The sequence below is a fragment of the Pyrus communis genome, chromosome 8, assembly GCF_041283825.1.
Source record: "Pyrus communis isolate YQ-2024b chromosome 8, ASM4128382v1, whole genome shotgun sequence".
NCBI classification, from domain to species: Eukaryota; Viridiplantae; Streptophyta; class Magnoliopsida; order Rosales; family Rosaceae; genus Pyrus; species Pyrus communis.
In genome coordinates, this window is record NC_142572.1 from 14108719 (window position 1) to 14135197 (window position 26479).

Sequence of the window (26479 nt, forward strand, 5' to 3'; positions counted from 1 at the left end):
GGATATATAGAAAGGGGGATGTGGTGTGAATGATCATGTTATATAACTTATTTATTTAAGTTAATAATTAATTTTTGACGCTGATGAATCGCACGATAGTGGCTCAAGAGACACTGAAACGCCTCTGTGAATCTCTTGGTCTCTAAAAGAGTGGACTGCCATGACGAATAAACCATGAATTATGAGCAGAGCAATATATAGGGCAACATGCCAACAACCAGACCACATATTTCCCTTCATCCATCCATCCTCACATTATTGATCAATTAATTTATACATAGTTTTAGAGAAAAACTTGTGTGGGACTCTCATACCACGTGATTCGAAAAATATCTTTCACAGAACATAAGAAAATAATATTTTTTTTCTAGTACCATCCAGCATTAACTAATCCAAATAAGACAATCCTAGCGAAATTTCCGTCGTTTTGAATGAGTATGGTAAAGAATAAGGGATGAATGAGTCATATACCAAAGGTAGCAACAAGTCAAAACAACACACGACTGCTTTTGGCGGTTTAGTTTGACAGTTGACGTATCTGCTTAGCTCAGACCCATTCACACTGTGATGGTTTTTAAAACAATTTCTATCAGCAATAATTTCAAAAGTTTTAAGTATTCCCGCCCACCCCCCCCCCCCCCCCCCCCCCCCCCCCCTCCTCCTCTCCCCCCTCTCCTCCTCCTCCTCCTCGAGTGCTATGAAGGTTGTGACATTCTTTGGTTTGAAAAGCCTCCACATTTTGTTGTTCATTTACTTTCAGCTGAATGTAATTGAAAGGGCTTCTTCGCCTGCTTTCTCGTTTTGTAACCGTTCTCTTTTATAAAATCTATCTATCGTTGCTTTAAAAAAAAAAAAAAAAACAAATTAAACGGAGGGATTTCTTGTAATGAAAGAAAAATACGGCTCTTGGAATTCTTTTTTTAATATTTGCTTTTCGATTTCGGATTTTGACGTTTTGGATTTTCATTTTGGGATGTGCACTTTTGAAGTATAGGTGTTCATTCTTCGTATTTTAGAGTTTCAAATTTTGATTTTAAACATTTTCAAGTTTGAAGTATGAATTTTGGCATATAAAATTTCAAAGGCCAACATTCCTACTTGAAATTCCAAAATGTTTACCAAAGAAAATTTTCAAATTGACAACTTGAAAACGCCTAAAGCTAAATTTCAAACTCAAAACTGAAATCCCAAAATGCTTGAGAGAATTTTATGAAGGGTTTTATCACAAATGGTCCCTAAAATCTTGTGAAGCCCATTTATGTGCCACATCAACACTTAATAAGATTTTTAATAGAATTGTAACGGAAGGACCACATTGATTTACGACGCTTATTTTCAGGGACTACATTAATTGATTTTCAATTTCAAAGATCATCATGATGATGAGGGTAAATTTTAGGGACCATTTGTGATAAAAACCCTTCTATGAAACAATTTCAAAGCCACATTGACTTTCCGGACTATTAGTACAAAGCCAATGTAAGAATTTTTTAACATAGTCTTATATTAGTTGTTAAGAACGGCACTATTACTATGAACTGATTCAATCTAAGGTCATTCTCCAAATAGCACGCTTCAAAACACCCAAGTCCTACCTAACTATCTCGAATACTAGAAATTCCAGAAAACCGACCAAACCAAATCAGAGACTAACCAAAGTCCATAGTCCTACTCAAAGAATGAGGATCCTCTCCGAATCCTTTTTGTGAGGATCCCGAAAATCTGTAAACTCGTATATCGTACATCGTGTGATCATAAATCATTTTAATATTTTCTTTTAAAATTGAATACAAACAACACCTGAAGAAAAATAATTGCACGATATATGATAAATATATACGATTTACAGATTTCCGGGTTCCTCACCAAGAATCCGGAGAGGATCCGGACTCCTACTCAAAGTCCCACACCCAAAAACCGAAAGCCTACAAAAATGCAAACTCCAACGGTCCAACCCTGAAAATTGTTCTAATTGGGGTTTTAGGAATTTGGATTTGGGCCAATCCAGTGTAATCCCAATCCCACCTTAGGGTTACAAGATTTAAAATTAAAACGACATCAATGTGAATGTGGGTACAATTTTTTTTGAACAAAGAAATGGCAATTGCATCAACAATATCGTCATCAACCTCAAAGCTCTTTTCTTTTTCCTCGTTATCACTCCGCCTGAGAAGCCTCACAACCACCGCGCGCAGCTCCAGAAGCAACTGCAGCGCCGCCAAGAAGAAGAAGGAGAAGCAGGAACTGAGGCAGATAGTGGTGCTAAAGGAAAAGAGGAGAACGCGTTCCGACAGAGAATTCCAGTTGGAAACAATCAAGCGCTATGGAGGCACCGCCACCCACATTCCCGTCATGCTCGGCGAGGTTCTGGACGTTTTCCCCGCGTCCAAACAGCTCCGGTACTTCGTCGACTGCACTGTCGGAGCTGCTGGGCATTCCTCTGCGGTTAGTAATCACTCTTCTATCTTTCCTTCTACAGAAAGCACTTGTGGTCATAATCGCTTCTGCTTCTGCTTCTGATAGAAGTGATAATATAAACAAGTTGAATTTTGTATTAAACGTCTAATCCAATCCAAGTTATGCAAGAAGCACTTGGGAGTGCTTCGTGAAGAAGTGCTTCTTGATAAAGCGCTTCATGGAGCTAGCAGCACTACTACTAAGTTTGTTTGCCAAATTCACTTTAAACTTTTTAGTTGCCCTACAAGAAGCAATGCTGAACAGACCCTTAATTTGATGTAATTACGAGTTGGGTTTTGGCTTAATTGTTTGATTACTAGCAGATAATTGAAGGGCATCCGGAAATGGAAGTGTATGTTGGGCTTGATGTTGATCCTACGGCGCTTGAGAAGGCTCGAGCTCGGATCAACTCTGTTTTGCATGACCCGACTAGTTCGAGCCTCAAAGCTTACACCTTTTTGGAGAATTTCAGATATGTGAAGTCTCTGCTTTGTGATGTGGACGAGACACTGGTTGAAACTGGGATTGATGGGATGTTGATGGATTTGGGAATGTCGTCGTTGCAAGTGAATGATCCACAAAGAGGGTTCAGTGTGCTTGCTAATGGACCTCTTGATATGAGGATGGATCCTCAGGTAAGAATTGTTATGGCAATTTTGTATCCAATTTAGTTGAATGAGATAAAGACTAGGAAAAAGTTATTTTCTTTTTTATGGTCCAAGTATATATGTAAGAAACTTAAGAGCGCATTTGTGGTTTCGAGTTTTTTAGCGGGTGGAGTGTTGTTATGAACTGTGGGCGATCTTATTGAGTCAATTGGTTTCTTGCAATTTTCAAGGTAATGGTTAAACATTTTTATCTGAAGACTCATCGGGGAGGCTCTGATGCCATTTTATTTGTACATGTGTTCCCAAGTCCAAAGACCAGTTTGAGGGTGTTCATGTGAGTGATAGCTCAAATAGGATGCCTATAATAATGCCCCTTTTATCATGTGTAAGAATGGTGTACTAATGGGTAGGTTACAGTGAGTTACAGTTACACCACATGTGTGCACATGTGGAAAATTGGTGTCGTGACCATTTTACATATACGTGCTTCCAGCAATGTGGGGATCGTGTAGTTCATGTAGGGATGTAAAGATCTGTATCACCCAATTATGATCCCCTCGTCATATGCAGTCATGATTCCTGTCTTCTGTTACTAAGCTCAGTTATCTTTTTCCTTTTCCAAACTAATGTTCTCTGCCGGTACTGACTTTGATTCATTGAAGTCCGAGGTGATAGTTTGTAGGGTGAATGAAAACTTTCTAAGAAAAATGACGTGTATCATTACTATGATTTACTGACTGCATCATCATTGTAAATGTTTGTTTCATTTAATTGATTGGAGTAGGGCTTTGACAGGCAAGTCTGAAAGCTGAAGACATTTTGAACTCTTGGCCAGATAATGAGGTAGGGCGCATCCTGCGGGACTATGGGGAAGAAAGTAACTGGTACTCTCTTCAAAATAGAATTGTTAGAGCCCGTTCACAGGGTGGATTGCATACCACTGGTGATTTAGTAGATCTTATAAAGAGTGCAACTCCGCTGAGTCGAGGTAGGCATCCTCTTGTTCTCTATTGTTCTTGTACTTTGACCTTGCATAGTATATTTCTATCAGAACCATGGTTCCATTGATTGTTGTATTAATGGATATGCAAAAAAGCTTTAATTACTAAGGTTGAATTCAACTGCAACAGAAGGACGGCAAGGTTGGATTAAGACAGCTACAAGGGTGTTTCAAGCTCTGAGGATAGCCGTGAACGATGAACTGAAGACTCCCGAGGATTCTCTTTATTCTTCTTTTGACTGCCTTGCACCTGGTGGCAGGTTGGCAGTCATCTCTTTCCATAGTTTGGAGGACAGAATTGTGAAACAAACATTTCTGGACATCATCAACATCAAAGACAGAGATGGTGACGTTGACATGAATGAAGAAGAACCACGGAAGAAAGATTTGAGAAAGATCATGAGTGACATTGATGAGAACGAGGCATGGATCAAACAAACGGTACAAGGCTTAAGAGGCATAATTCTCACTAAGAGACCAATTACACCGTCTGAAGCGGAAGAGTGCCTGAACAGCCGGGCTAGAAGTGCCAAGCTCAGGGTGCTTCAGAAGCTTTAATCCTTTGATAACTGCTGGAGATTAGATTAGACGTGTACAAGTGTTTCCCCATAAGTATCGGCGTCATTGGTGTTTTTCCATGTTTTGATTCACGTTTTATTTAAGTTGAAGCTTAGAGTTGACATACAAATTACAATTGTTGCTGTTAGGAAATGTAACATTCCACAAATATGATATATCTGAAGGCCTTGATCGTTCATTTGATTTGTTGCATTTGAATCTCCGGCCACGATGTCTCCTCGTGGTGATTTACATAATTTCTCAGGGAAGTTTCCTTTTCAGGGAGTTAGCAAAGCGCTTCCTGGTTAACGGATTCTCAGTATTTGATCCAGCGACATTCAATCTCCATTTGAGGAGATTTGCTTAGATTAAATTTCATGAACGTTAGTTTAATGTCTCGTTGAATTAAGGACAATAAAAATGGGAGTTCTCATCGTGTTAATTAAGCAAATGTCCAAGAAATAGCATCCATATCCATTGACTTTCTAAATTATTTTAACCTATAAAAAGGGAGATTCAAACTCGGGTGCAAGAGAGCAGGCGTATTGTTTTAGTTAACTGACCTAACACCGGTATTCATACATTGATACATCTAACGAGAAGATTACAAAATGGTGAATAATATGTGAGAATGTAAAGACAAAATCCCACATCAATGAGGGACCAAATCCTGCAAGCCGCCTAGCACCTAGGGAATAATCAGGGTGGTGGCAAGCCTGCCTAGCGCCTAGGCAGAGCTAGTCGGAGATTTTTAGAACAATGCTTAGAAGAAGTTAAGCTACTCTCATATTGCCAATTAATTTTACGGTAGAACCTCAACTTTTTTCATAACCAAAATTGTAAAGTTCTGTAGCGTATGCATTATCTTGTGCTGACTTGTCAATGGCTTTCCTTTTCATCATCCTACTCCTACTGCTCCCACCTTATCTGAAATCTGAATGGCCTCATGCACTCCAGTGGCATTTCCGTAATCTTCAACACGACGCAAGAATGCACTGCATAGCTCTTCCTTCTTCCAGCTGACAACAAACTGGCGAACTTTCTCCATTTTTGCTCGTCAACCAAACAGAAATTAAAATAATAATAATTTTGCTATAGTTTCTTTTATTTTTCTGAATATATGATGACACAAACAATCAAGTGGCATGAAGGAGTCGTGCATGGCTGTGCCTCATTCCCATCCTCTGCTATTCCAATCTTCAACACCAGGTTCTTATGCTCTTCAATTTTTCCCTTTTCTAATTCTAGCGATAATCTGCACTTAAATAATTTAAACTACGGCGATTGAGATCCGAACTTTGGTAAAAAGAAGGAGAGCGCATGTTGTTGTAGCCAACTTGGCTGAGTCAAAGTCCACTATTTCTTTCAATCATTAGTTTTGATACAAGTGATATTGGGAGGGGAAATTCGAACCCAGAATCCCGAATGCGGGGTAAATGCTCTTAACCGCTTTGAGCTACAAGCTCCTTGCATTTTTTTGTATGAAAGTAACCAGGGAGTGTAGGAAGTATAGTATTTGCTTATAATTTGTGAAAGTTGTTAATTTTGTTGCAGGAAGAAAATTGAGGTGATAAAGGTAACTTCAAAAGCAACGAAGTTTATAAGTTCAGAGTCAAATGGAAATAAAGTAGCAAATTTGTGTGCTGCGAAGACGGAAAGAATTAAGCTGCCAAATTACGATGTCGGAAGCAAGAGTTTCCACATCGGTGAGTTTTTGAGCCACCAATCAGGAATTGAAGCCATGCTCAACACCAGAGCCTTGGAAAGTTTTCAATCCCTTGATGCTGATATTTACAGGTCAGCGTTCTCTTCCTTTCGCTTGTTTAGGACCCGTTTGATAACCATATCATTTTTAGTTTCTAGTTTTCGCACGCTTGACTTCTTCCATATGCATTAATTTTTGTTTTCAAGGAGCCTTTATTTGTTGTGTTCACTTGAAACTTGGACGAAATGTTTTCTTTTGCTTGTTTCAAATTGGTTAAACTGTAATTTTGGACTTGGTTGCGACTCGCGGTTAACTATGGAGGGCTTGGCTTGGACAATTGAAACTACATGGACGAAGTTGAAATCGAAGTGAAACCACGCGAACCAAGTTTCCGTTTCATAAAATGTCCGGTTGTTTGTGCAGGTGCACTCTGCCAAAACTTAAGCTTTTGAATTTTGAAGCTGCTCCAGTTCTGGACTTGAGAGTAACCCCAACAAATGAAGATTGTATAGTTGAGATGCTTTCGTGCAGGGTAAGTTTCATTTCATTCGTTTGATGCCTTGTTGCAGGAGCTCTTTCGGAGAACTAATTTTTGTATTCAGTTATTTACTGAAGTATTTACCGATTATGGTTTGCAGTTTGAGGGTTCAGAAGCTGTGGAACGCCAAAACAGCCATTTTTCAGGTGAATAATAATTCGGTGAGAATCTCGTAACTTCTGGAGGACTAAGATTTTAGTCCATGGGAATAGAGAATTTTACAAGAAAACTGTTAGGTTCTCAGCATAAAATTTTCTTTTAATCTGTGGTTTCTTTGTACAGCATTCATGACTAATCACATGTCGTGGGACACGAACAACTCTGAATCGTTTTTGGAGGTTGATGTGAAGTTGCAACTCACACTTGAGGTTGTTAATTTTCCCTTTGATTTTTTATTTATTTTCGCTCAATAGCCGATGGTTAAAAACATTATGATGTTTTTATGCAGATATATACACGCCCTTTTAATATGATGCCGGTATCAGCTGTTGAGCGTCCTGGAAATCTGTAAGCACTTCATTAAATAAACTTCATTCAGATACATAAGGCCCTGTGGCTCGGTTGAGCTTTCCGGTAGAGACATTTTGATGGTTCCTTGGTTAGCACTTAGGGTTCTTCGTGCCATTTTGTTTCGAATGAGAATTTCCTTGTCCCAACCCACAAGCCTTAACTCAAATAGCATGGCATATGCGACTTGTGTGGTGAGTGTAGAGATTCTAGGTTCAGACACTGATGTAATAACCGAAAATAGAGAAAATACTTGCAGATTCGGTATTCCTATGTTGAGAATGCATCTTTGTTGCCAGCCCCTCCATTTAAACTGTGGAAGTGTGATGACAATGCAGAATGATGCAAGCGTTGGTGGATCGGCTGGTGCCATTGCTTCTGCAGCAACTACTACAAGATTATGGAAAATGGATTGATGAACAGTTACAGGATGTCTCATAAAGTGGTCCATTCATGCATAGAGAGGTAGATTTTCTATCCCTCCGACCATTTTTCATGTCCGAAATTATATTAAAAATCACAACTGATAATGCAGCCTTATCTCTGCTTGACAGTTCGTACTCCCCTTTTTTCAGTAGGTGACCTTGCCATCTAATTTAAAGCCGATTGCAACGAGGGAGGGCACATGTATGCAGATTGCGTAACCTGGGCACATTGTTCAGCAAACCCTCCGAGGGATTACAAGATAAATCAAGATATCTCAAATGTATCAGTTCACCAAGGGATTCCCGGGATCTGTACATGACCATATTTTAACTGTGTTTTGAAAAGAAAGATGAAACGACAATTTCGCTCGTGTAGTTATACTTTGAACTCAATTTCAATCATCTAGTTTGAATTGCTCGAATCAAGTCCCTATCAATTTGAAGCCAAATTACTTATTCGAGTGCATCATAAAGAAAAGGGATGGGAAGGGAAGAATAATGCCCTGCCTTTGTTCCTTAGAAATGGACGACAGCCAGAGCCTAACAACGGTCCCAAGCTTACTGGGAAGGAGGGTGGAAGGATTATGCATATGATGCTTGTTACGAAAGAAACAGTATAGGATCAAGCGAGGCTAGCTTTTCGTCAACGGTCACAACGGTTACAGAAGAAAGTCGAAGGATTACAATTTACGAACGAAAACAATGAGAGATATATTAAAGAAGAAAAATGCACTTGCACTTGTGGCAAAACCTGTGCAAATCCATGGCATCCAGATGCTAATAAGGCCAACACCACCAGATTTCATTTTCTTACAAACAGACTCCAAGTACTCCGTGCATGCTGCTGTAACGAGGCAAGTATAAAGACTTGCGAAAATATCAAAACAAAATCACACCATTCGATCTGATGGCCAACAAAAATGCTAAAACATTACCGCATAACATAAACTGCGTTACTAAACCATACTACAAATAAGTGCACGATCTTCATACAGATCCAACCAAAACATTACAACTCAAAGTGCGATACAATAACTTATCGAGCTAATATTCCATCTCCATTCAGCTCCCAGTAGTCAATGACTCCATTGTCCTAGCAAGCACTAACAGGCCTTGGCATGATAAAAACCTGCAACATAACTAATGTCAGGATTAGAACCACCAATATTAGAAACGTATATTGCTAACGTTAAACACTTGATTTGGAAAACCATGGGTAGGAGATGAGTTGCAAAGAGCCAAAACTGACTTAATAGAAATACCACGTGGACACTACGAGGGTGCTGCTGCCATAATATATAAAGGCACACTTTCTTGCAGATAAAGTTATAAACCAGTACGTTTGAACAGAGGTTTACTACTCTCATTACAGGATTCTCTGCCTTGCAAAAAGGAAGCTAGCGTACAACACAGCTATTAAAACAGTATAAACGTGGAGATAAAAGCATGGCAATCTATGCACGGTAGGTTTTTCAGTAACAAAACAAATGGTTTTCCAGATTTCGCAGAGAATGACAGCTAAATGTACTCCTGCTGCCACAATATCAGTGAATGTAAAGTTCAATAGAGGATAGTATATAACTTACCACCATATCAGTCTCGATGCCTGGAACGACCATCATTATGTTTGTCACTTCCATATCTCCTTCTCTCGCTTGATCTAGAATCATCATATCTTGCTCTCTTGTAATCAAGGTGTCTATCCCTTTCAGTCTCCTTACTTCCTCTTTCTTCTACTTTTCCAGGCCTTCTATTCCCACGCTCCTCTTCAACATCCTCTCCATTCCTCCTGTCAATTGATCTAGAATCATCATACTTCGCTCTCCTGTAATCCATGTCTCTATCCACATCCTTATTTCCCCGTTCTTCCTCCATTTTTCCAGGTTTTCTATTTCCAAGCTCCTCTTTGTTATCCTCCACCTTTCTGTACTCGTTTTCCTCTTCATCTCTTCCATGCTTCCTTCCCTTGTACTCTTCATCCTTGTCATGCCTTCCACGCCCTCCACGATCCTGTTCATCTCTTCCATTGTGTTTTTCACTTTCGCGCCTCCTCTCAATTGATCGAGAATCATCACATTTTGCTCTCTTGTAATCCATGTCTTTATCCATATCCTTATTTTCCCGTTCTTCCTCCATTTTTCTAGGTTTTCTATTTCCAAGCTCCTCTTTGTTATCCTCCACCTTTCTGTACTCAGTTTCCTCTTCATTTATCCCATGCTTCCTTCGCTTGTATTCTTCATCCTTGTTGTGCCTTCCACGCCCTCCACGATCCTCTTCGTCTCTTCCATGCTTCCTTCCCCTGTGCTCTTCATCCTTGCTGTGCCTCCCATGCCCTACATCATCCTCTTCATACCTTCCATACTTTCTCGCTCTGTGTTCCTGATCATCCTTGGTGTAGGTTTTAACTCCTCTCTCTCCATAATCCTGATTAACTCTTGTACTACCCCCTTCTGGTTCAACATCTTTGCTGTAAATTTTGTCCTCGCGCCCTCCTCTAGGTCTTTCCAATCCTGAATACTTCTGATCATCCCTGTTTGGACGATACCTGTCATCATCAATTTGACGGCTTATTTCATAACCTTCAACTGCATTAGATCTTAACCCCTTCTCTTCAGAATCAGAATCTTCATCTGAATCATGCCTCCTACGAGATTGTTTGGATTTCTCTACTTCCTTTCTGGATCTGTCCTTGGCACCATCATCACTACTAGCAGAATCAGAATCATCAGTCTCATACCTTCTACTTTTAATATGCTTCTTTTCAACCTTCAGTTTTTTGCCAACGTCAGCTTCAGAATCATCTTCATCTGAGTCATGCCTCCTCTGAGGTTTTTTAAATATCTCAACTTGCTTCCTTGAACTGTCCCTCCTAGCATCATCATCGCTGGTAGCAGAATCAGAATCATCCTTTCTGCTCCTACTATGTTTCTTAACAACCTTCTGCTTCCTGCCAACATCAGCTTCAGAATCATCTTCATCTGAATCGTGCCTCCTTTGAGGTTTTTTGAATTTCTCAACTTTCTTTCTTGCACCGCCGCTCCTGGCATCATCATCACTCGAAGCAGAATCAGAATCATCAGTGCCATCCCTTCTGCTCCTACTATGTTTCTTAACAACCTTCTGCCTCTTTCCAACATCAGCTTCATCTAAATCTTGCCTCCTTTGAGGCTTTTTGAAATTTTCAACTTTCTTTCGTGCACCGTTCCTCCTAGCATCATCATCACTTGAAGCAGAATCAGAATCATCAGAGTTCTTACTTCTTCCCTTCTCATGCTTCTTTGCAACCTTGTGCTTCTTGTCAAGTTCAACTTCAGAATCATCTTCGTCACTGCTGCTACTTCCACGACTCTTCTTTTTATCAGCCTTGGGAGGAGGACTACCACTGCTTTCGGTATCGGAAGAATCATACTTATGCCTTGTCTTCCTGCTTTCCTCCTTCTTGTTCCGCCTAGATTCTTTAACACTCTTTTTCTTATCATCCTTTTCAGATTTCTGCTTTTCCTCAGCATGTTTGTTCCGCACGTAGTCCCTGTCCAAAAATGCATGCTCACTTCTCTCTTGAAACTTGCCATCATCTTCTGGACCTTTCTTTCGACTACTTATCTGTCCATCTTCGATCTCATCAGTATTCTTGTCAGCTGATTCGGGCGCAGCTAGCCCGAGAGCAGCTCTTAATGTTTCCATTTGCTTCTCCTTCCTAGCAGCAATTTGGTGGGTCTGTGTATCTGAAACCCTATTTAAGTAACAAAATACAAAATCGATCAATATTCTTCGAGTTAATCAACTTTTAATCACACTGTTACTTAACAAAGCCGCATTCGCATCCAAATGACACTAATCAGAAATATAAGATAATTACGTTAATCAATATTTTAACCAATAAAAGGAGATAGCAAACTTACTTCTTATCGGAAACCACAACGGCGCCGGGTCCGCCACCCTCCTCCGAAGCCACGGCGGCGGCTTCGAGAGTCTTCCGAGCCTCATCGAGCTTCTCGGCGATCTCAGCATCGGTGAAACCCTGATCGATGAGCTTATCTTCGAGGACGACGAGCTTGAGTTCAATCTGGCGCTTTCGATCGTGCTCGAGGATGTCTCTGTTGGGCTTCTTGGTGACGCCGCCGGTACCCTGGTCGTCGTCGAAGCCACGGGAGGAGTCAGCGACCTTCCCGGTCCTCGATTTGATGAAGAACTTGTTGGTCTGGATGTAGCCATTGGTCCCCGACCCCCTCGGAGTCTGTAACCCTATTCCGTTGTACATCTCGCCCCCCTTTGAAACCCTAGATCCGAAAATTAACGGATCTAAATCGAGCAGAAACAAAAACAGAAGAGGATGAAGGTGTTTCCTAAAGGAAGAATTGCAAGCGACCGTTTTTTGGGGGAAGCAAACGGAAATCTGGGTTGGTCACCGCCCTCGCTCTCTCGGATTGTCTCCGTGTAACGAAGCGGAGGAGAAGATAATTATGTTGGGGAATGACACATAATGGACCGGTTCAATCTTTTGCACTATGAGTTAAACCCGGTCTAATAAACTTCCAATGTCCTACATTTCTAAATCATTAACTCCCACGCTCCAGCGTGTGGTAATTTTTTTTTTTTTTAATAAACGATATTACTTATATTAAGAGAGTAGAGGCGAGTTTAATCTCATAATAAGTTGACAATAATGTTGTAATTTACTCTTGTACATGTAATTTTTTTACTTGTAATTTATTTTTCAAAAAAATTTTATTTTAAAAAACTAACAGAAAAAAATTGTCCAATAGTTTTATTCTGTTAGTTGGATTTTTGAAAGGGAACTTTAACGAAAAGCTTCCGGTACTGTTCACTTTAACGAAAAACCACATTTTACACTAAAAAGTCAATCATGGTACTATTCACTTTACCTGTTATTTTGTCTTTATCGTTAAAACTCAAAGTTTTCAAATCATTTTCATTAGTTTTTTTTTTTTATTATTATTATTTTTTAATTTTTAAAATTAAGCTAGTATATACCCATACTGTGACATCCCACATCGCCCAGGGGAGTGATCCTTATATGTATATTTCTATCCTTACCTAGCACGAGGCCTTGTGGGAGCTCACTGGCTTCGGGTTCCATGAGAACTCCGAAGTTAAGCGAGTAGCGCGCGAGAGCATTCCCAAGATGAGTGACCCATCGGGAAGTTCACGTGTGAGTTCCCAAAAACAAAATCGTGAGGGAATGGTAAGCCCAAAGCGGACAATATTGTGCTACGGTGGTGGCGCGGGCCCGGGAAGTGATCTGCCCCAGAGTTCCCAAAAACAAAACCATGAGGGAATGGTAAGCCCAAAGTAGACAATATCGTGCTACGGTGGTGGAGCGGGCCCAGGAAGTAAAACTGTGTGAGTTTCCAAAAACAAAACCGTGAGGGAATGGTAAGCCCAAAGCAGACAATATCGTGCTACGGTGGTGGAGTGGGCCCGGGAAGCGATCTGCCCCGGAGTTCCCGAAAACAAAACCGTGAGGGAATGGTAAGCCCAAAGCGGACAATATCGTGCTACGGTGGTAGAGCGGGCCCAGAAAGTGATTGGCGGATCACTTCCCAGGCCCGCTCTACCACCGTAGCAAGATATTGTCCGCTTTGAACTTACCATTCCCTCACGGTTTTGCCAAAGTGGACAATATCATACTACGGTGGTGGAGCGGGCCCAGGAAGTGATTGGCGGATCACTTCCCGGGCCCGCTCCACCATCGTAGCACGATATTGTCCGCTTTGGGCTTACCATTCCCTCACGGTTTTGTTTTTGGGAACGTGAACTTCTCGATGGGTCACCCATCCTGGGAATGCTCTCGCACGCTACTCGCTTAACTTCGGAGTTCCCATGGAACCCGAAACCAGTGATCTCCCAAAAGGCCTCGTACTAGGTAGGAATGAGAATATACATATAAGGATCACTCTCCTGGGCGATGTGGGATGTCATAATCCATCCCCTTTAGGGGCCCGACGTCCTCGTCGGCACATCACGGTTAGGGTTAGGCTTTGATACCAAATGTCACGTATATCATAGGATTACTCCCCTAGACGATGTGGGATGTCACACATACACTTTGTGTATGTGAAGTCTTTTATTTTCATTTAAAATTGAAGGAGAGAGGAATAGAGTGAGAAAGAACGTGGGGTGAGGGGAGAGGTTTATTTTTTAGGGAGCTTTCATGAAAAAGATTTGGGCTAAGTTTATTTTAACAAAAAAAACCATGTTATAACTTTATTTAATGAAAATGACACAATTTTAATATAAAAAAAAATTAGAAAAAAAAGACCTCATGCACGGGACCATGCGTCCATCACACACACTGTTTATAAAGCTGAACATTATTTATGAAATTTAATGATACTACACTATTTATTAGTTCAGTTTCATAAATAGTGTCTAGTTTTTGATCAAGTTTCATAAATAGTGTCTAGTTCTTGGTTTTAGTTTCATAAATAGTGTATAAGCAATTGGTATAGTTTCGTAACTAATGTCTAGTTATTCGGTCCATTCTTTTTCTATACATGATCTTTGAACGAGGAAAAATGAACTGATTATATCTTCCCATATCAATCAGCGGAAAATTAGACAAGAAGCCAAAATAATGACTATGCATTTCTCTACATTTTATTCATGTAGTCAAAGGTTACAAAGACCTTGAGTGCGGCGAATGCTGGTGGTTATAAGGTAAATGATACTGTGAAGCATCCATCATCCAGTTGTTGCGGCAAAAATCAAATTTCTAAGAACTCTTGACCTTTTTCCTATGAATCCTGGTGGTACATCTACCTCCTCTTATCCTAAAGGATTCAAAAGGGCTGCCGTAAGAGAAATAGAGGGTCCGGATCCCAGAATTCTGCATTCAAAAGTGGTGTCTTGGGCAAAAATCACTTAACTATCCCTGTTTTGCAGAAAGAATTCCCTAGCACCGCCACAACACTGGTTATCCGATTCCGCTGAAATATGGAAAGTGCGCCTTGGTAGTGACACGTTAAATATCGTAAACACCATTATTACCCTTGAATAGTAGCGGGAATTAAACTTGAAACTACATACTACCGAGGAAATTGCACAGAACTGAAAACCCGTTTCGGGTTAGAGTCAGGTAGGTCGAACACCTTCACTCCATCGGAAAGGTGATAAATTGCACTGGGAAGACGGTAGACGGTTAAACGGAAGTTAAGTTGATTTACACTAGCTAGGGAGAAGGCAGACAGTAAGGATCTAAGTTGCGGCTGTACTTCAAGCTTCCTCAAATTCATCCCATTGTTCAAGAAAATTGTTGTTTGGGTGCTAAATTTCCCATTCCATGTGGGCATGTAGAGGTGAGTATGCAATGGACCAGTACCATTATCAGACTTCTTATGACACGATTGTGGAGCCAAAAATAATCAAAAGGCAACAGGTAGATTTTTGGACAAAAATGACAAAATTACCCTTAAGGAGCACCGGAATTCCTACGCGCGAGCAGTGGACAAACATCTCACAATCAAGTCAAAAGTGCCCAAAATAGGTAACAAATTCAAAGTTATTTCATCTATCCTCATCCTATATTTTCCACAAGGTAATTATTTCATAACCTTCAAAACATTCCATATAAATTGAGTTAATTGGCTATTTAATGGATTTATTCCTAATTAATCCATTAATTACCAATTAAATCACCCATTTCACATAAAAATACCCCAAAGGGCCGGCTACCTTTTCTCAAGAGGGGGACCGGCCATGCACTATATATTTAACCTCATTTCCTTTAAAAACCTAGGTCTTGACTCTTGCTAAACACTCAAAAACTCTCTAAACATTTTTCTCTCTAAATTCTAACTTTGGCATCAGAGGTTCTTCGGCCAAAGCCCCCCCCATTCATCGTGGGCACGTGAGGCTCTTGGCCTTGACCCTAAGATGTTAATTGTTTTGTAGGTGCAACTTTGTCCACGAACAAGAGGAAGAAATTTGCATCCACAAATTGATGCTTTCATTGAGAGTTGAGTCCCACACTCGTAGAAGACTCTCGCATCCAAGGTTTTCTATTTTCTTGTCCATTTGTAGATTTTTCTTACGTTCTTATTATTAGAATTTTTTATTTGCAAAAATTCTTTGATAAAACGTAAAAGAGAAGTACAATGGCTAGAAATTTAGAAAATTCAACACATGAAAATTTTAACATTCAAGAGATGGGACCACGGCTATCCACGAGGCTAAATGTGATTATAGGTGGAACGGCACCACCACTATGGGGCTTCACCATGGTAACCACTGCGGTGGCCACCACAGCCACCACCCGCGACGAGGTCCATGGCACCATCACCGCGGCCCGAGCCGTGCCATCAAAACAAGCCTAAGCCGTGTCATCCAAGGCCCACGACACCAAAACCACGGCCCAAGCTATGTCACTCTAAGCTCAACGCGAGCCCAATACGTTGTCAAGCCGAGCCTTAGCCTTACACCCACGTGCGCCACATGCCGAACAGCCTACTCCCATAGCTCAGCCTGCTATCATGGCCTAACCTGCTCCTGCCAAGCAGCTTGCTCTTGTGGCCCAGCTTACTCCCGCCGAGCAGCCTACTCCCATGGCTTAGCCTGCTTCTGCAGCCCAGTCTGCTCCCGTGGCCTTCCAAGTAGCCCAAATTGATCCAAGATTAGTTTAATCGTCCTGACTCTAAATTTTCGGACCGACGATCGAACTGGGAACATTTTCACCATATTGTTCTGCAGATTTGACATTTCCTAACTCAAATCTCACGCCCGGAGTCTACCACACTTCAATTGCTCAAAAAGGCGCATTCATTCCAAGCTATTCCAACCCAAATGAAGAATAACACTTGTCTTGACAAGTCATAGAGTTGACGAGCGCCCTCGCATAGCAGACGACCTTGGTGAACCAGCTTTTATAGTGCACCGAGATGCAGCGTGCCCCAGACGAGGTGTCCCGAAGTAGGACAAGGGCAGATAAAGAACCTCTTCAGCAGCGTCCCGGCAAACATCTACTCAACCAGCCATGAACCAAGCGTTCGGGCAGTGTACACTCCTGATTGGGCCCTCGAGAAAGAATATACTCTTGTCTTAGCGCACGTAGGAGCGTGCATTCTCCACTAGGCCCACAGACGATCGTACATTCACGGTTAGGGTCACACTCCGATAGTCAACATGAGCAACCTTCCAAGCGAAGTGTTCAGTCGCGGCTAAGCCTGCAAAGAGCATCATTTACATTACATCGGAGTAGGCAACACAATGGACGGAGAAAAGCAGTCACTCAATCTAGCTTAAGCTTAACCGGTAGCCTGCGAAGAATTCACTCGTCTGCTAGGGACACACCACACGCACCGAGTCATTGGCATAGACGAGCCAAACACACAGAAGAACAGCTTAGACCAGCAAGTCACGGTCGGGGGCAGCCGAAAGCTTCGTTACCCCAACAAAGGCAAATTCAGGAAGAAATAGAGAGACTTTTGACTAAGCGATTGCGTAATTTTCAACGCAACGAGGTTGCTGACAGGGCACTACGACGGAACATGACTAACATAAGCAGGTCACCCTTCATGAATGAGATCGAGCAGGCAGAGCCTCCACACGAGTTCAGCATGCCACATTTCACATATTTCAAAGGGGATGAAGACTCGGAGAGACACTTAAAGCACTACCGAAGCGCAATGATCCTCTATCGAAACAACGATGATCTCATGTGCAAGAAATTCGTCATCACTCTATAAGGCGAGGCACAAGATTGGTTATACACCCTACCGCCACAATCTATCCGGAGTTTCGACGAACTTTCTTTGGTTTTTACCAAAGAATATTCATCCAATCGCTCGATCAAAAAGAAGTTCGACCATTTGTTCAATGTTAAGAAAAACCCAAAAGAGTCGCTTCGTGACTATATGAAGAGGTTCAAAGCAGAGAAGGTAAGGATAGTCGAATGCAACGACTCGATAACTAGAGCAGTCTTCCAAAAAGGACTTCTAGCAGACCATCTTCTATTCGGAAAATTGATCATGAAAGAGGATCTAACTCTAGCAGAGAAACATGCACTTTGGGACGAGGCTCGCCAATAGACATTCAAGGACTTAAAGAAGTACCCGACATCACCTTCCTACTATCCAAACCGGAAGCAGATGAGGACTTATTCACATGTTTAATGGTATCTAAAAGCAGCAATAAGCTCTACCATCATATGAGAAGAGTTAGGGGCTCGATTACCTGTATTCCACAGTTCAAAAGCTCTTCTCGATGCTATCAGAAATTCAAAAGCTAACTTTGACAATAGTTGTTGCAACTTGAAAGCTCAAGTTTTACCTTTAAACGCACGTAGTCATCCTTATGACACATTATTCCGCCCAATCCAGACGTGCAATGATAAAGGCGTAGACCCTGGCGGATGCAAAGTTTTTTTACGAACGCAACAACTCGGCCCAAAAGATACGCCAAGGGCAGACGAACACTGGAAGGATATACTCAGAAGCAAGTTGTATCTTCGTTGCCCCAAAAGATTCTACATAGGAGCAACATGTATCGGCAGTTGAATACTACCTCCTGTTACACGTCACACGGCACTAACCGACCCTTGCTCCATAATTTAGCTCTAGAATGGTCAAATACCAGCAGTTGAGCATTTCCTGCCATGTGTAACATGGCCCCAGCTCCACGATTCCCTACTATGCATTCATAACGCAACAAGAGCAGCTTAACGATGCCCCGAAGGTAGTCGAGCACGTCCTAATTGCGCCTGTTCTACCCGATGGAGACTTTTGGCATTTCCATGTTGACGGCTCATCCAACTACAAAGGTTCGAGAGCAGGCATAGTCCTTGTTACCCCAGACGATTCGATACCCAAACATGCGATCACTCTAGGCTTCAAAGTACCCAATAACGAAACAGAGTATAAGACCCTACTAGCAGGTCTCCGAATGGCAAAAGACTTGATTGTAGACAACGCTCACGTGGATCCTGGAAGAATATCTAGACAAGCCAAGCATAGAGGCAAAGCCAGAAGCCGAGGTGTCATAGGTTAGTACAACTCTAAACTGGCAAGATTCTATTGTAGACTACCTGGTCAATGACATATTCTCTACAGAAAGATTGGAGTATAGGAAGCTCCAAATCAAGGCAGCATGCTACTACATGTGGAACGACATTCTCATCCAAAGATCCTACACCAGACCACATCTCCGCTGTCTAGCGTATTCCGATGACTTGAAGGTTTTAAGCTCAATCCACGAAGGCGTTTTTGGAAATCACTCTGAAGGTTGATCTTTAGCACATAAGGCTTTTAACGCAGGCTACTATTGACCTACTATGAACTAAGATGCTAAGAAGTTAGTACAAAAGTGTGATCGCTGCCAACGCTACAAACCGATACCAGCACTGCTTGCCAGCGAGCTATACTCGCATACGAGTCATTGCCCGCTCATGCAGTAGGCAATCGACCTGGTATGACTTATGCCGCCTGTTACTGGGGGTGAGGCATGATGATCGTGGTAACCGACTACTTCACAAAAATGGGTAGAAACAGAGCCCAAGACGACCATGACTTAGACGAACATAAAACACTTCATATGTAGGAACATCATTTGCTGATTTGGCATCCCTCAGTCCATCGTCACCGACAACGGACAAATAATCATTTGCTGATGTGGCGAAGTTCTTCCAAAAGTATGGCATCAAGCAGCCATGTCCACACCGAGATATCCTCAAGGCAATAGGCGGGCCAAAGCATCCAACAAGATGATCCTCGACTGCTTCAAGAAATCCATTACTAATAAGAAAGGAAAAAGGCCAAACGAACTCCCTGGATGTCTATGGGCATATCGCACCACCAAAAGACGAGCAACCGGTGAGACTGCTTTCTCTTTGGCATTCGGCTCAGAAGCAATCATTCATCCCAATGTCATCAAGCTAAGTATCATTGCTCTACTACCAAGCATTGAGCAGAACAGTAAGGAGATCGCCACAAGCTAAGATCTGGCAGAGGAGAAACGCGAGCAGACCATCACCCGCATCGCAGCATACTAGTAACAGCTCTCATTTAGGAAGGTCCATACAAGATTAGCAGAGTAGGCGATAAGAGTAATTACACCTTCATCACCATGAAACGACAAAAAGATTGAAAAGCAGTGGAACACCTACAATCTAAGGAAGTACCATGTGTGACCTCCTACTACATCAAAGGTTGAAGACTCAAGCAGCTCGACGGGCACCACCTCACAAGTCGAAGACTATCCAGTTGTTATGTAGTTTCTACCTTACAGCTAAGTTTTCGTTCGTTTCACTCGTTTTTCAATGAGGAATTCAGAAGTAATCATAACTTGGCTCGGTCGCATGCTTACAACAACCGATCACTCCTGCACTTCAAAAGAAGATTGTGCCCTTCTTAGGGACTTATCGCAGGAATTGCGCCTCATGAGGGACCAACCATGCTCTCCAGTGCGAGAGGGTAAACCAATTCCCCAACACCCACATGGGTCAGCTCTCCAAGACGGGATGATAAACTCTACACTCCAAATATCTAGACGTGGATGAGCCTGGCTGCCCTAGTATAACTAGATGCATGATGGCTTGCGCTGAGATTCCTAGAAGTAACCACAATGGTCTTTTTCAAGGCTTAGCTAATTGAAGGATTTTGGGTCTTTTTACCTAATCAGTGGGGAACCAGGTCCTAGAGATGGAGGGGGCACATTACGCAGTACATTTGATGACTGGCTGCCCTGGAACCCTAAAGCTATTATCGAGTGCACTAAGGTAGCCTACGATTTCCAGAAGACTGCCTACGGCTTACCCTTCGAGCAGTAAAGCCACGCTAAACTTATACAACCACACATTCTTATGAAGGTTAAACAAGCTAGCGTGCATATACGAAGCTTTATCCACTGCTGACATGCTACGTAGTCGATAGGCTTCACCTCTGCCAAGTGCGGAACAACTTACACCAAGTCCTAAAATGTTGTGATACTTGTTACGCAACCGATGAAATTGGAGAAAGCCAAGGTTAACAGCCTAGTAGCTACGCAGACTTGTCTGATTCTGTAAGTAAGGCATACGGCTACCAACCTTATGGCTAACAACTTCGCAAAGTTCTACACCAACGCCTACGGCTGCATAGGCTACACATGCCTGTCTGCTTATAGAAAAGTAGCATACCTGCCACTGGTCTATAAAGTCTAAAGGTTAGGGCATGAACAAAAGAAGCAAAGATGAAGAAAAACGAATGAATCATGTTTATAAACAACTAGCAAGGGCTAAAGAAGTTTAAGAAAAACAAGAGTTACAAGGAAAAACAAAGAAAATCTTAAAGGCTACCTAGAAGACTACACTTCAGCAGCTTTAATATCCCATGACTACTCGGTCTCCACACATTCAGCAGCTGCTACGCTCTTAGCAGCGGCATCATCCAGCGTTTCACCCCCGGCTGCCCTAGCCTGGGCACCAACTTCTTCAACTACTTCACCAATGGAAACCCTCAAAAGTAAAAGCAAGTAAGTCTTCTGGAGAAATAGAGAAGGTCTCGAAACCTCAAGCCCATCATTCTCACCCTTCAGCTACTCATTCTCCTTGAGTAGACCAACACGGACGCGCTGCAGCTCATCCACTTTATTCTTCAGACTTTCATTGATCTTTAATACACCTTAAAGTTCCAACACTTGGGGTTCAAGCCTATCGATGATTCTCTTAAAGTGGATCACTTGATTATAAGCAGTAATCAACTCTTTATCCTTTGCATAAGTAGCAAAACGAAGCTCAGAAACGGCAAACTCAAGATCTTGAATCTAACGTATGTACTATCCAATCTCATTCTCTGCACTTTCATACTTAACTTGGATCGTGTCAAGCCCAGTCTTTAAGTCAACGATCTCTTGGTGAGTGGTCTCAAGCTGCAGAGAAGTGGGGGCAGAAATATTAGACCCCTTCAAAGCAACGAGCTCAGAATCTAACCTCTTAATGTTCTCAGCTGAGGAATAAGCTTCAGCTGCCATAGTCTTCACTACCTCCTTGGCAGCCTTGCTATATAAGCATCATAGCAAGCAGAGCAGTAATTATATATTAGGTCGTATGCTTCATAAAGAAACTTGGGCAAATAAACCTTTCTAACGCCATCAACAAACTTGGCACAAACGTCCATGTCTTCAAGTAGATCTGGTTTCAAGAGCACATAGATCTCAGCAGTCTCCCCAGAAGCAGGCTTAGTGGATTTCTCACAACTGCCCATGCGAGCAGTCTCCTCCTTCCTAGCAGGCGAATCAGTCTCAGCAGCAGAGGGAGTGGGCCTTAGAGCCACTTTAGCAGCAAAATCCACCTTATTGCTCTTCATAATAGCAAGCCTTTCCGAATGAGAACATGACATAACTCCCGACAAACGTCTTGACACAGACTTCGACAGTAGGGGCATGACAAGACCTCTAGATTGAGTAATACTATTAGCAATTAAATTAGCCATTCTCGACATAGCAACTATGACAGGCTCAGATCTAGCAGCCTCATTTTTCTTCCCATTGGAAGAAGTCATGTCAATCACAGGCCTTTCGACAGCAGGTGGGCCCTCATGAGTAACGGAGGAAGTCTTCAGTTTATTCTTAACCAGCATCTCTTGAGCAGACGGGGAAAATCTCTTCTTTCCACCTTCATTCATAGTAGGCTGCACGACAGCGATCAGACGAGCCAAAGTATCCACCTTGATCCTCTTTACCTTCTCTCTCAGGAGCAACCAACATTTCTCCCGGTGAAGAGAACTGAGCAACCAATGCTATTTACGGTACTTAGTAGGGGAACTTAACCCATATTGGCTTTTTTATCATTTTTTCTCTTAGATCAGCAGGCAGGAGGCCTGCATGCCCAGCATTCTAGCAGCCCATGAAGCCCTCGACCTTTTCATCTCTCTCAATCGCCGGTATGGCCCCCGTCAAGTCCAATAGCCCAAAGGACATAAGCCATGTAGCTCGCCTAGCACTGTGCCTTAGCGCCTCAATCTGCGGCCCCAGCCACGCAAGCTGCCTTTGGCTCTAGCCAAGCCGAGCAGCCCAAGCAGTGGTCCCTGCCACAACACCTTATCGGCCCATGCTGAGCTGACTCTTAGCCCCTGCTAGTCAACGTGCCGCACCACCTCGACGGCTGCGCCGCGACAGTACTATCCAAGAAAAAGACAAGGAAAATTAATTTTTTCTTACCTCGGTGTGGTGCGGAAAAGACAAAGAAAGCAACGAAAGACGATCTTTTGCACGGGCAAGATGTAGAATATTGCTAGAGAAGGGGGAACAAATATTCTCTAGTCTCTCTCTCTCTCTTGTAGGGTAGAATAAATCACTCTCCAAAGTCGATTTAATAACCCACTTAAGGTGGACTTAAATAGGCTTTTAGAGAAATTTATTTCCCTTTCCTAGAAGGATCTAATTTCTTATTAAAGAGAGAATCAACATCAAAATAGGAAACAATCCTACGTTTCCTAAAGCAAGAATATCTCTACACCTGTTGCCATTTTCTACGAACAACCCAACAGGTGTGGGGTCATTTGTGGAGCCAAAAATAATCAAGAGGCAACACGTGGATTTTTGGGCAAAAAGGACAAAATTACCCTTGAGGAGCACTGGAATTCCTACGCGCGAGCAGTGGACAAACATCCCACAATCAAGTCAAAAGTACCCAAAATAGGTAACAAATTCAAAGTTATTTCATCCATCCTCATCCTATATTTTCCACAAGGTAATTATTTCATAACCTTCAAAACATTCCATATAAATTGAGTTAATTGGCTAATTAATGGATTTAGTCCTAATTAATCCATTAATTACCAATTAAATCACCCATTTCACACAAAAATACCCCAATGGGCCGGCCACCTTTTCTCAAGAGGGGGACCGGCCATGCACTATATATTTAACCTCATTTCCTCTAAAAACCAAGGTCTTGACCCTTGCTAAACACTCAAAAACTCTCTAAACACTTTTCTCTCTAAATTCTAACTTTGACATCGGAGGTTCTTCAGCCAAAGCCCCCCATTTATCATGGGCGCTTGAGGCTCTTGGCCTTGACCCTAAGCTGTTAATTGTTTTGTAAGTGCAACTTTGTCCAAGAACAAGGAGGAAGAAGTTTGCATCCACAATGATATTTTGATTTTACGATTTATAGAAAGATAAAAAAAATGTCCATCTGCATTTGAGTTTGAATTAAAATTTTATTTTGATTCAATTTAGGAGTCTGACCTTTTTTTTTGCCCCGGGGGGGGGGGGGGGGGGTGGGGAATTTAAGAGCTAGACCCAGTACTAACAAAAGTAAAGCAAGTTTTTATCAAATGAAGGTTCTTTATTTGTAGGGAGTTGGTTTTCACGCACATTTTTTAACTTCTCACGGATTCATCTTAAATATTTGGTCATTGGATTGAATAAATCAAACGAAATCAACGGATAAGATTTAATTGGGTGGGTGAGAAACTAAAACTGTGTGTATTTATCATTTTCTTATTTGTAATATCGTATTCATGGATAAACTTAATTGGAAAATCATAAGATTTTCCATCATCAAAGTATCGCACAAGAGTTAATTGCTTGTTTTTCAAGTAAACACAACAATCACATAATTGCTTGTATTTCAAGTACACACATCAATCACATAAAAGCTGAATTAAAGAGGCATCTTGTAACAACAAATAGTTTGATGGTATTCCTATTTATTTGAAAGTGAGAGGTTTTAGACTCGAATCTTGTGGATAGTGAATTTGATGCTAAATTAGGTTGCCAATTGTATGGTTTAGCTAAACTATCATTCCTCTTAGTGTAAAAATATATCGATGTACTAAAAAGAAAAAACAATATGATAATCTTGCTTCATCAATGTTGGGAGGCCATTGTTGTTCCCTTCTTTTTCCAGGTACACAATATTCAATCCTGTGTAGTGGCAGCGGCCATCACCTGTTTGATAAAAAGTACTAGAGAAACACGCACGCCCACACACTTTTTTTTTGGGTTTTTTTTGCCCGAGTAAACTGCCGATTTGCCCCCTGAACTATCACCCAACTTTCGATTTCCCCCGTGAACTTTTTAATTGGAAAATTAAGGACTTAAACTAATTTTTTTGGCCGATTTGCCCCCTGCTGTTAATTTTTCATTCATTCCATCCAAATTTCTGATAAATGGAAGTATGTGCACAACATATGTGGGCAGTTCGATCGCTTCATTCTTTAAAATAATCGAAAACCTTAGATTTCTAAAATATAAACCTATGCAAATATGTGTGATTCTATAGCTTTTGTGTATGAAGGTTTAGTGAAGTGACGCTTTTGTCCACAAAGGAGAGTTATGTGGTTTGCACATGATAAGAGTTAACATTAATTTGGATGAAATCTATGAAAAACTAACAGTAGGGGGGAAATTGGCCAAAAAAATTAGTTTAGGTCCTTAATTTTCCAATTAAAAAGTTCAGGGGGAAATCGAAAGTTGAGTGATAGTTCAAGGGGCAAATCGGTAGTTTACTCTTTTTGCCCACGCATTTTTTTTTCTGGTTTATTTATTTATTTATTTTTTATTTAAGGAATACTAATGAAAAGGGCTTAAAAACTTTGAGTTTTAACGATAAGGGCAAAATAAAGGGTAAAGTGAATAGTACCAGGATTGACTTTTTAGTGTAAAAATGAGGTTTTTCGTTAAAGTGAACAGTACCGGGAGTTTTTCGTTAAAGTTTCCTTATTTATTTTTTGTTCCGCGTTTTTATATGTTTATGTGTGTGTGTGATGGGTTAGTCTTAGATTGCCAAATGGGGCAATCTTTGCTCTCTTTCCAAGATTTTTGTATTTTGGATGTGGTTTTGAATTTTATTGTATTTTTGGTATTTGTCACTGATTGAATTTTACTTTATGTTATTGGGTATGATTCTGTTTTGCCTGATATTTGTTGATAAAATTGTTTTTGCATGAACATATGTTACCATTTCGACCTCGAATTATTGTTTTCAAGAACTTTTATTCTTATTTTACTAGGCTTTTTTTACCCTTAAAATGAAGCATCACAACTTTTAAACTTGATTGGTTCGGATGGAATTGCCTGATTGATCTTTATGTGAACCTCGATCGCTTGGAAAGAGCCTGTGACCTAGACTTGGGGATCACATTTTGGATATACATAGGCTTACAGTCGAGGATGCCAGGATATTTGAATATTGGATAGCTGATAGTCCCTCTTTTATGGTATTTTGTCTTTTCCTTGTAAGTGTTGATGTCATCCAATGTTAGGGTAAGTGGAGATCTGTTCCAATCATGAGCATTCCCCCCTCTAAGGTTGTATATAAGCTTCATTTCACCATTTGGGAAAAGCATGAATGAAAATCAAATGTTTTAGTTTATTCCTTTTCCCCTTTTTCCCTTGCTTTCTTCACTTTTTCGACTCTGCAACCATCATCTGGTATCAGCGACAGGTTGCTACCATTCATGGGCAAAAACAAAGCCTCCGTGGTAGTGGCTGACATCACGGAGGCCGACCTCGAACTGGAGTACCAATAACACCAAATCATGGAACAGCTTAACAGGTTTCACGATTCAGTGTCTCTATTAGCCACTCGCCAAGAATCTTTCCAATCGAATTTGACTGATATTCAGGCTTCTTTGGCTAATATTAGCATAGTCTAGAACTACTTGATGAAGGAGATCTGCGCCTTCAAGAAACAGCCGCCAACTTCCACCACTATTTCCCAGATTCTAATTGATTATCTTC

General features: G+C 41.4%; 3 protein-coding genes and 1 pseudogene across 7 annotated transcripts; 3 read left to right on the plus strand and 1 right to left on the minus strand.

Annotated features, from left to right (window-relative positions):
* The first annotated feature begins 1644 nt into the window (after positions 1 to 1644).
* On the plus strand, positions 1645 to 4827 carry LOC137717740 (uncharacterized). The gene is made up of 4 exons (XM_068457205.2): positions 1645 to 2445; positions 2781 to 3092; positions 3861 to 4053; positions 4196 to 4827. Exons 1-4 carry the CDS (start codon positions 2068 to 2070, stop codon positions 4621 to 4623), a joined length of 1311 nt encoding a protein of 436 aa, XP_068313306.2. The 5' UTR covers positions 1645 to 2067; the 3' UTR covers positions 4624 to 4827.
* A 746-nt stretch (positions 4828 to 5573) lies between these two features.
* On the plus strand, positions 5574 to 8220 carry LOC137717391 (DUF1997 family protein, putative (DUF1997)). 4 transcript variants are annotated; one of them, XM_068456754.2, is made up of 8 exons: positions 5574 to 5832; positions 6178 to 6420; positions 6752 to 6860; positions 6967 to 7012; positions 7149 to 7234; positions 7315 to 7373; positions 7712 to 7838; positions 7949 to 8220. In XM_068456754.2, exons 1-7 carry the CDS (start codon positions 5744 to 5746, stop codon positions 7812 to 7814), a joined length of 735 nt encoding a protein of 244 aa, XP_068312855.2. In that variant the 5' UTR covers positions 5574 to 5743; the 3' UTR covers positions 7815 to 7838; positions 7949 to 8220. The 4 variants fall into 4 exon arrangements, with proteins under 4 accessions (XP_068312855.2, XP_088554661.1, XP_088554660.1 ...); XM_088698535.1 differs by having other exon boundaries at positions 5579 to 6055; XM_088698534.1 differs by having other exon boundaries at positions 5600 to 5832; positions 7952 to 8220.
* Positions 8221 to 8719: 499 nt separating this feature from the next.
* Positions 8720 to 12324, minus strand: LOC137717390 (uncharacterized). 2 transcript variants are annotated; one of them, XM_068456752.2, is made up of 3 exons: positions 11701 to 12324; positions 9385 to 11531; positions 8720 to 8927 (listed from the first exon to the last, which is right to left on the minus strand). In XM_068456752.2, the coding sequence occupies exons 1-2, from the start codon at positions 12057 to 12059 to the stop codon at positions 9392 to 9394; spliced, it is 2499 nt and encodes an 832-aa protein (XP_068312853.2). In that variant the 5' UTR covers positions 12060 to 12324; the 3' UTR covers positions 8720 to 8927; positions 9385 to 9391. The 2 variants fall into 2 exon arrangements, with proteins under 2 accessions (XP_068312853.2, XP_068312854.2); XM_068456753.2 differs by having other exon boundaries at positions 8720 to 8938; positions 11701 to 12297.
* A 3701-nt stretch (positions 12325 to 16025) lies between these two features.
* LOC148695146 (uncharacterized) lies at positions 16026 to 17928 on the plus strand (annotated as a pseudogene).
* Positions 17929 to 26479: the final 8551 nt, after the last annotated feature.